At 39.3% G+C, this 10,012-nt stretch overlaps 1 protein-coding gene across 1 annotated transcript in view; it reads right to left on the bottom strand.

Annotated features, from left to right (window-relative positions):
- The window catches only part of LOC111868128, a 69,252-nt gene that overhangs the window by 48,689 nt on the left and 10,551 nt on the right, over window positions 1–10,012 (bottom strand). Inside the window, exon 2 of the mRNA XM_023858535.2 lies at window positions 5,917–6,073. Within this exon, the coding sequence (XP_023714303.1) occupies window positions 5,917–6,073 (157 nt within the window). The remainder of the gene's footprint in view (window positions 1–5,916; window positions 6,074–10,012) is intronic.

Genomic DNA, 10,012 nt, shown 5'->3' on the forward strand with positions numbered 1-10,012 from the left:
CTATATTTTTCCTTGTACCCTGAAGATGGAGGCGATACGTTCCTCCGAAACGTCGGTTAACACCACATATACACGATGCCAAATCCCAGAAGACTGCTTTCTTCATAGTCACCGCCGTGAAAGCCTCAGATCTTACAAAAATGGAGGTGTTACAGTCACAAAAGCAAACGTTTTTATTAGTCAAATCGCAAAATATTTCGTCCCAGATAAACCATCTTCAGGTCATTCTTGAGGAATACACTAATGGTGATGAATACATCCAAATTACTGCAACATATATATTAGATTTTAAATGTTCTATATGTGTATACATGGTATGTATTTTTACTAACAAAATATTATACTAGCATTTTAGTTTAATGTATTCTATCAAAATATTCCTCATGATTCACCTGATGATAGCCAATCTGGACCGAAATATGCCGTCAGTTGATTCATACGAACATTTGTTTGTGTGACGGAAACACCTCTATTTTTGTTATTTCTCTCACGATGAAAACAAAAATGATAAAATGTTAGTATATTCATGGAAATTTTAATTAATTTCGAAGTGATTGTAGTGAGGATTTGTGTGTAAATATTGAAGATAAACTTCATTTTTATCACAAGGTTTATTTTATTTTCTTCACATGCAACGACGTTGATAAGGTTAATTCTTACTATCACATTTGTTTTCTCCACGACAGACAGCTTGCTGATGCTATACTTTGCTTTGGTCAGATCTAAGGACAAGTCTGAGCATGTTCTGTTGCTTGAAACTGTATTACGATTAATGACTGCAATAAGCTTCAACCCATGCAAAGAACACCTGCAATCCTTTGCAAAAGTATTAGTGTCAGTATGGTATTTATGTGAAAAAAAAAATTAATTTACACGTTCTGCATACCAGGCGTATTCACTTAGATGATAAATGTTTGNGAGTTATTTCTCTCACGATGAAAACAAAAATGCTAAAATGTTAGTATATTCATGGAAATTTTAATTAATTTCGAAGTGATTGTAGTGAGGATTTGTGTGTAAATATTGAAGATACACTTCATTTTTATCACAAGGTTTATTTTATTTTCTTCACATGCAATGACGTTGATAAGGTTAATTCTTACTATCACATTTGTTTTTTTCACGACAGACAGCTTGCTGATGCTATACTTTGCTTTGGTCAGACCTAAGGACAAGTCTGAGCATGTTCTGTTGCTTGGAACTATATTACGATTAATGACTGCAATAAGCTTCAACCCATGCAAAGAACACCTGCAATCCTTTGCAAAAGTATTAGTGTCAGTATGGTATTTATGTGAAAAAAAAAATTAATTTACACGTTCTGCATACCAGGCGTATTCACTTAGATGATAAATGTTTGTAATGGCGGTGAATATTGCCCCTGTGTCCTAGAAACCGTCTGCATTGATGTTCTTGCTCGGAACATACTTAACTTTTCTATGTTCAGTTGCTCCTTCAGAGGTTGTCCCTCAGCTGGATATGCTCCTGTTGGTACCACAGTTTGTGAATCAACAGATTTTTTTAGAAACTTATATTAACATTAATAAATTTGAACGATTTACCTCTTTGATTTGTTTGTTTGTTTGTTTTCTCTTAGTATGTGTGTTTTTATGAAAACTGCATAATGAGGAGCTTCATTACTTGTACTCTTGTATAATTAGAATGATCAAGTCAAGGAGGATGAGGTGGCCAGGTCATGTAGCATGAATGGTGGAGACAAGGAATGTATATAGGATATTGGTGGGAAAGCCAGAAGGAAAGAGACCACAGGGAAGACCAAGGCGTAGGTGGGTGGACAATATTAGAATGGATCTTAGAAAGATAGGATGGGATGGTATGGATTGGATAGATTTGGCTCAGGATAGGGACCAGTGGAGGGCTCTTGTGAACACGGTAATGAACCTTCGGGTTCCATAATGTGCTGGGAAATTCTTGAGTAGCTGCAGAATTGGCAGCTCCTCCAGAAGGGCTCAGCTCCATGAGTAAGTAAGTAAGTAAGCAAGTAAATGCTTGTTTTTGTTGTAATCGTTTTTATTTTTTTCTGACTCTCTGTGATGACTTAAGTACATATATAAATACACGTAAACGATTGAAATGAATCGTCACCTTTTTATTTTGTAAGATTTGAGGTTTTCACGGCGGTGACTACGAAGAATTCCGTCTTCTGGGTTGTGGCGCCGTGTAGATCTAGTGTAAACCGACGTTTTGGAGGAACATATCGCCTCCATCTTCAGGGTAGAAAAATACGCAAGCGTGTGTGTGAGGAAGTGGCTGCAGACAGCAGCGATACGTTTCTCCAAAACGTCGGTTTACACTAGATGTACACGGCGCTACATCCCAGAAGACAACATTGTTCACAGCTTTTTAGTTTCTTCTCCTATCGATCATCTTGATTTTGTACAATACCGTGTTCCAGTCTAAACTTCAGTTCGCTTGTGCCATCTGCAGCTTCATTACAGTGACTGAGTCAAGCAAACATTAAATAATTTAAACAGAATTAGCCTACTCGGTTAAGCAAAGATTTTTCTGTTTTTTATTTTTACGTGTTTTGCGGAAGATGTTATTTTCAGGTATATTGATGCATTAAACAGGAAGTCCATTTCGTGAATTGACATTATTAACGCTCTTAATAATGTACACGTATAAGATCTATTTGTTCAAATCCATAGTTTTCTTTACTCGTATATTTTTTAGTTTCCTGTATCTTGTTAATTGTTTTTCTGCTTTGTTAATACAGTATGCGCCAAAATTTATAGTACTGAAATGAAAAGACGTCCTGTTGATACCACTGTCTATTCATGTGAAGGTCTCTTGCACGACCGAGCATTCTCAGATCCTCAAGAAATTGTCAGATCACCATGTCCCTGTAGCGTTCTTGGGTGACGGTAAGAGCATGAAATAGTGGCCTAATATACCGTGTGCTGAGACGGCACACCGTATCGTCAGGTGTACTATGTAGCTGTTTCTGGACGATAACATCTGGCCGCTCAAAACGGAGGAAGCGAGTTGTCTGGCGACCTCTTCCGTATGAGAGGAAATAATACTCAACTATGAATACTTCTCCTCCGTCGAGAGACCCATTTCCAACAACTGCATAAAATCTTCCTTTTCACTACTGGGAACATGTGCGGCTGGAGCTATGTCCCGTCGACAAAAGCACATGCGCTTTCGAGATGCGCGAGTTTCAGTACTGAATTTTTGGCGCATACTGTACTTGTTTACGTTTTTCCTTTATTGAGCTTTTTGCAGTATTTCCTGCAATTAGCTTTGCAGATGATGTCTACCACTTTAATAAATTAATTGAATTGAATTATTATACATCACTAGTGATTGCTTTCAATAATATGTATGTTAATAAGGAAGGGAAACAAACCTGTTTTGTTTTAACCCACAAACATCCGATTATATTGTCACGTGTAATGTGATTTATTAACCACTTACGGGTCGTAACTACAGTTCATTATTACTCTGTTACTACTTTGCACACTTAACAATCACTCCGCCCTAATCTTTTCAGTCTATCTGCAGTAGTCTTCACTGATTTATAACGCAGGAACTATAACAGTCTCACTGAATTACACACTCCAAATATTACGCATAAATAAAGTCTTCTAATCACATGTTAAGTTTTCACAGGACGTCTAATTCTTCTTCAACTATGAACTTCCCGTGCCCTTCTCCTACCGAGAACTAACTTGCTTGCTTGTTCGCGTGCTTCTGCCGCTACTACTAGTCGTAACTGCCCTGAACGAATTCTGTCACGTATATAGCCGCGGAACGGACACGGACCTATAGTAAACACATATCACGTGATCGTTATTCAGCCAGTCTATTGGTATGTCGATCGGATCTACAGATCTCTGTTGTTTTTTGTCGGGCCGTGTTTACAGAGATGTTGCCTGACATCGCGGTGATCAAATCCGTTACAATATGTTAAATGCTATGCATTTACGTGTGAAATAAGGAACGCTCCATAAGGAGATATACCTCCTAAGTCACTAATTTTATATGGGAAAATTGTTTACGAGATATAACGGGTTTTCCCCCCAGTGTTTTCTCCAGCATTTACTGTCGAACTATTGTATAAAACCAAGAAACCATGTTTCACAAGCATGCAGAATAACTGGCAAAATTATAATATCTTGTTCAGAAATTTGTAGAGTTGGTAGGTTGACGAAAATTATCAGACTAGATAATTATAAACATGTCCAGAATTTATTCTTCTAATTTCATGATGAAAGTCATGTCTGTCTGCTATTATTCCCAAATACCGTACTTATATTTTGAAACATTCTGAAATGATACATATGTTTATATCACGCCTAGGGCTTCGTTGCTGATTCTTGTGTTTGTCATGCATATGTAAATTAATTTCATCTGTATTTGCTAGATAGACCAAAAACAACTGGAGAACGTGAAATGTTTTAAATATTTGGGTAGCTTGTTAACAGATGATGGAAGGTGTACTTGTGAAATTAAATCCAGGATTGCCATGGCAAAAGCTGCATTTAGCAAGAAGAAGAATCTTTTTACCAGCAAATTGGACTTAAATTTGAGGAAGAAACTAGTGAAATGCTACATTTGGAGCATAGCTCTGTATGGGGCTGAAACATGGACACTTAGGGCAGTAGATCAGAAACATCTGGAAAGTTTCGAAATGTGGTGTTGGAGAAGAATGGAGAAGATCAGTTGGACCGATTATGTGAGAAATGAAGAAGTGTTAATTAGAGTCAGTGAGCAGAGGAATATCCTACATGAAATAAGAAAACGGAAGGCTAATTGGATTGGTCATGTTTTACGCAGAAACTGCCTTCTAAAAGAAGCTATCGAAGGAAAGATAGATGGGCGGATAGAAGTGACAAGAAGACGAGGAAGAAGACGTAAGAAGATGCTGGATGACCTTGGGGACAGAAGAGGATACTGTCATTTGAAGGAGAAAGCTCTAGATCGCATTAAGTGGAGGAATTGTTTTGAAAGAGACTGTGGACCTGTCGTCTTGACAGATTACTGATGATGATGATGATGTATTTGCTAGTAGATACATTTCTATGTTGCCATGTAGAATATCTATGTTACTCTTTATAACAATCTCATTTAGCACTGGGACCGCCTATATGGTATAGTGGTCAAATATACAGATATAGGGGTCCCGGGTTCGATTCCCGGCGTTACCAGATTTTCTGAGAATTAGTGAGTCTGGAACGGGGTCCACTTAGCCTCGTGAGGATAATTGAGGAACTATTTCAAAGAAACAGTGGCTCCCGTCTAGAAAACCGACCTCTATCCGCTAAAGTTGGAACTAACTTCGCCGACAAGCGGCGATGGCTCAGTCGGTATAGTTCGCTTGCGGACTAAATCCACAGAGTTTGTTTTTTTACTGTCACCGTAAATATAGGGAGGTCAATTTTACGCACCGCTTCCTAATTCTCATGGACCTCCATAATTGTATATGAGATTAAGGTAAATTTTTTTATGCTTAATGACGAAACACCACGTCTTCAAGACCTGTGCAGGTGTGGATGTATTTATCCACGCATTGTTAATCTCTGCACTGCATAAAAATCTGTTGTCAGATTCACTCCGCTTTACTCTCGAGGAACTGAAGGGTGCTCGGGCCGGTCTAGACACATTAGTGCAAGAGAAGAATTCTAATTGAACTCTGCTCGTCCAGTAGGTAGCAAATTCACTATACTAATTTAGCTGAATGACTGACTTGGCTTTTCTGGCTCTCCTATTTTAGTTTCAAATTCAAATGAGCTTAAGAAATAAAATAAATTGTCTGAACCCAGCTTCTACGAACAAACACCAAAAAGATTCTTAATATCCCAGAAAGTTTCATCAAAATATTCTCATCAATGAAAGGGATACAGTGTTCATAACATAAAAATAAGACGCTTCAGATATGGGTAAACTCACTTGTGCTACTGCACCGCGTGTGGAAGAGGAGTGAATGTTTTCTCTTAGGTTGTCCTCTTCCTTAGGATCGTCACTCCCCGGAGTACGTCCATTGGGGGCCACTATTATCTCTCCTGATGTAGAGTCGTCTTTTAATATCGGAACAGCTTCTGGTGGCCTGCGGAAATATATAAATTGTTCCACTTACATTTTCATGCAGGACACTCTGATTCGGCTCCATTACGAAATAAAACTTCACGAAACTTCACTTATCTCTGATATACTGAAGATGTATGTGATACTAATTGTGTCTGGGTTTCTATTGAAAGAGGTTCCTTACCCGTAATTATATTGCAAACCTAAGTACTTGCGTAAAGTTCTGTGTTCGTAACTCGTATTAGAACTAGTGATATATCATTTGTGCTAGATTTTCTACATTGACGAAAGTATTTAAATGAATGGTTCAGAAGTTTATCTGGCCTTCCATTGATATAGGTAAGCATGAGTTCGCTACATTTGGATGCAGTTGACTATGTGTTCAAGACAACACTCCTACCTCTTTTAGAAAACAATACTGATGGTGCGCGCGCAAGAGCAGACTACTGGAATAGACTGAAACACCTATTTAAGGCCTCTTTCGGAAACATTGGATCTGAACACTTAACTGTGGGAAAACTTTAAATGGATGTATTTTATTATGCAGGGCAAAATCACGACACAAAGATAGGTAACAGATGTTTTGAAAATGTGGCACAGTTCCAATATTTGGGAACGACTGTAACAAATCAGAACCCGATAATACTTGCTACCATTCAGTCCAGAACCTTTTGTCTTCTCGTCTCCTGTCGAAAAAAAAAAGAATATACAAAACTATAATTTTACCTGAGGTTCTGTATGAGTGTGAAATTTTGTCTCTGACTTTAAGGGAAGAATATAGACTCAGGGTGTTTGAGAACAGGGTGTTGAGGAGAATATTTGCACCGAAGATAGATGAAGCGACAGGGGGTTGGAGAAAAGTGAATAATGAGGAGCTTCATAACTTGTACCCTTCTCCAAGTATAACTAGAATGATCAAGTCAGTGAGGATGAGGTGGGCAGGGCAAATAGCACAAATAACGAAGAGGAATGCATATAGGATACTGATGGGAAAACCATAAGGAAAGAGACCATTGGGAAGACCAAGACGTAGGTGGGTGGGCAATATTAAAATGGATCTTACAGAGATAGGTTGGGATAGTATGGACTGGATTGCTCTGGCTCAGGATAAAGACCAATGGTGGACTCTTGTGAACACGGTAATGAACTTTCGGGTTCCAAAAATGCTGGGAAGTTCTTGAGTGGCTGAACAATTTGCGGCTTCTCAAAAAGGGGTCAGCTCCATGAGTGAGTGAGGAAGTACTTTAACACTGGGTTTGTGAACTTCGAACCATTGAAACTGATCGTTAAACAAAAGAAAATATTAAGTCAAGCAACTGAGTATGGGTTGTACTGTAATAAATTGAACTGTCGAAATTGTACTATTGACGTAGGGATTATCCATTTATTTTTTTCTGATGTTTCTGTATATGTACATCTTTGAGGTCTCAGGAAGTGCATCCCTTGAAATTTGTCACCCTTCCTTTATGAAATTATACTGCAGTCGGGAAGAGTTTCAGTTAGGGATATTATGTCCTTATTGGTGATACAAGTTCCGGAGGCTTGAGGGCACCAGATTTATTAGTCACGGAGACTTTGTTTCCTTAGTTGCTTTTCTTGTCTCTCATTTCTTATTGTACACAAAGGAAATGATGAAGTCTGTCTTCCGGGATATAAGGGCATGCAATCTGGTTAAGATCCATCATTAGGTTCGAAAAGTAGACCAAACTGCGAGTATTATTATGTCTGCGGGCCTAAGGAAGGAGATTGACACCCCTGAGTTAAAAGACGCCCGATCAGTTTAGTGCGATGAAGAAACTAGGAAAGTACACAATTTGTCTTGCGCGAGCTAGCTACCGTTGCCAACGGTGACGTAGCGGTTGCGCCTATATAGTAGCCTTAATATTGGAAAGTGTGAGGAAGTTCTGACTGGCAGCGGTTTTAATTATATAGTCCTTAGGTCGGTAGCGATAATCATCAGAATAGAGATCAAAGTGTTAGGGGAGTCTACACTCGACAGCCTACTGACGGCGCTCCGTGGGGCTATGAAGCCGCGTCTTCACCTTCATTCTTATTTGCAATCAAAGTAAGTGAATCCATATAGTATCTCTGTCGAATCAGAGCGATGCATGTAGGGACCGACCATGTTGTGTAATTTAATTCACTCCTTAATTATTTTGCAAGTAGTGTAAATGAATGTAAGCGATAGTGGACCCCAATGTTACAAGATAATTTCCGAGAACCAGGGACCTCTGAAGACCAGGAACTCTACCAGTAGTACGAAGTGAAGATTAAATTCGGCCACAACCCAGAACCACCTTCCTTGAAGTACCTCCAGTCCATACTGATCCTTTCAGCAGGCGTGGGTTGTCGGAGTGTTTGAGGCAGCTGAAATGTCGCCCAAAGGCGTACAGTAAGCAATAGCAATAGATAGACCACTGCGTAACAAGTAGAAACCATTATGAAATAGGCTGTAGGCAAAACTGCTTGCTTCTTGATGGTTTCTTGCTTAGCGTACTCTTCGACCCTGAAGATTGATGTGATATATTTCTCCGAGTCATCGATTGTGTTTCACAGGACTACATCCTAGAAGACAGACCTCATTGCCGTTGCTGTCAGGACCTCAGATTCAATACGGGGAATTCTTATTTCTGAAACTACGAACTCTACAAGGGGTTAGAAAAGATTAGATATAACCAACACATACACAATTCACGAAGGAAACGCCTTGCCAAAGCAACGGCTTGTCTCATGCGAAACGGAATACGAACGTTAAGTCTTGTCACATAATCGTAAGCCATTTGGTAAATATAAGAGAAACGCCCAAGTACATCGACTAAGGTATGGACCACCTAGTGTTTATCAGATGTAGTATAAAGAGGTGGACGCAAGTTTGAGGGGTAGATGGTCTTGAGAATAGTAGCACGGCTCCTAGAATCCTCAGACAGAAAAATGCGGTCACGAGTCCTACGGGACCCGGTATCAGGAATGATTGTGCTGGCGAGAACCAGGAGCAATTTGCCCTCACCGAAGGATAGATATAGATAGATAGAAGCACGGTTAAATAAACTGGCAGACAGATATGGTCTTTATAGATAGGTCGACAGACAGACTTACAAAATGGATATACAGACACAGACAAAATAGGTCGGTAATTAGGCAGACATACAAATTAGGTAGGTAGACAGACACATAGATTAGATAGATATATATATATATATAAGTAGATATGTAGATGGATAGTTAGATTAGGCAGACAGAAACGTAGTTAATAATAAGAGATATTTGTGACGTATAAAACAGAAGGAAATGAAGAACCTGGAGCAAGAGGTGACGAGTGTTCCTGCCTTTGTGTCTTATGTCCTCATTTGTCTTCATTTCCTGAGGTAATTTGTTTTGTTTTTTTGTTTATTGTTGCTAGTGGGGTGGGACTGACAAGTCCCTTGTACTGCGGCCACTTCTGGCCTACTGTACCGGCCCCAGATGATAGGTGAGGGTGATTGTGGAGCAATTGGTGGAATGAAGATTGGCAGGGGAAACCGAAGTACTCGGAGGAAACCTGCCCCAACGCCACTTTGTCCACCACAAATCCCACTTGACCAGACCCAGGATCGAACCCAGGCCGGCGCGGTGGGAAGCCAGCGACTAACCGCTTGAGCTATGGCGCGGCCCAGGTTTACGACTTACTAAAGTGAAGCTAATACAGAGTGATTCTGAACGATTGTCGGGGTTTCCGTTTATAGGCCACAGAAACTCNTAGGAAGCCTCCAAGGTTACTGGTTGCAGCGTCCAGTGCAGTTTTTTTGTTTATGAAGTAGTTTACTTCTGTTACACACACACATTTATTGCGAAAGTGCAAACAGTCAAGAAGTTACTAGATTTCGCAAGCTTCTCTCGCGTACTTCTATGGAAATCTTATGCTTATTGCAATTATTATTATTATTATTATTATTATTATTATTATTATTATTATTATTATTAT

Source organism: Cryptotermes secundus, unplaced genomic scaffold, assembly GCF_002891405.2.
Source record: "Cryptotermes secundus unplaced genomic scaffold, Csec_1.0 scaffold1907, whole genome shotgun sequence".
Taxonomy (NCBI): domain Eukaryota; kingdom Metazoa; phylum Arthropoda; class Insecta; order Blattodea; family Kalotermitidae; genus Cryptotermes; species Cryptotermes secundus.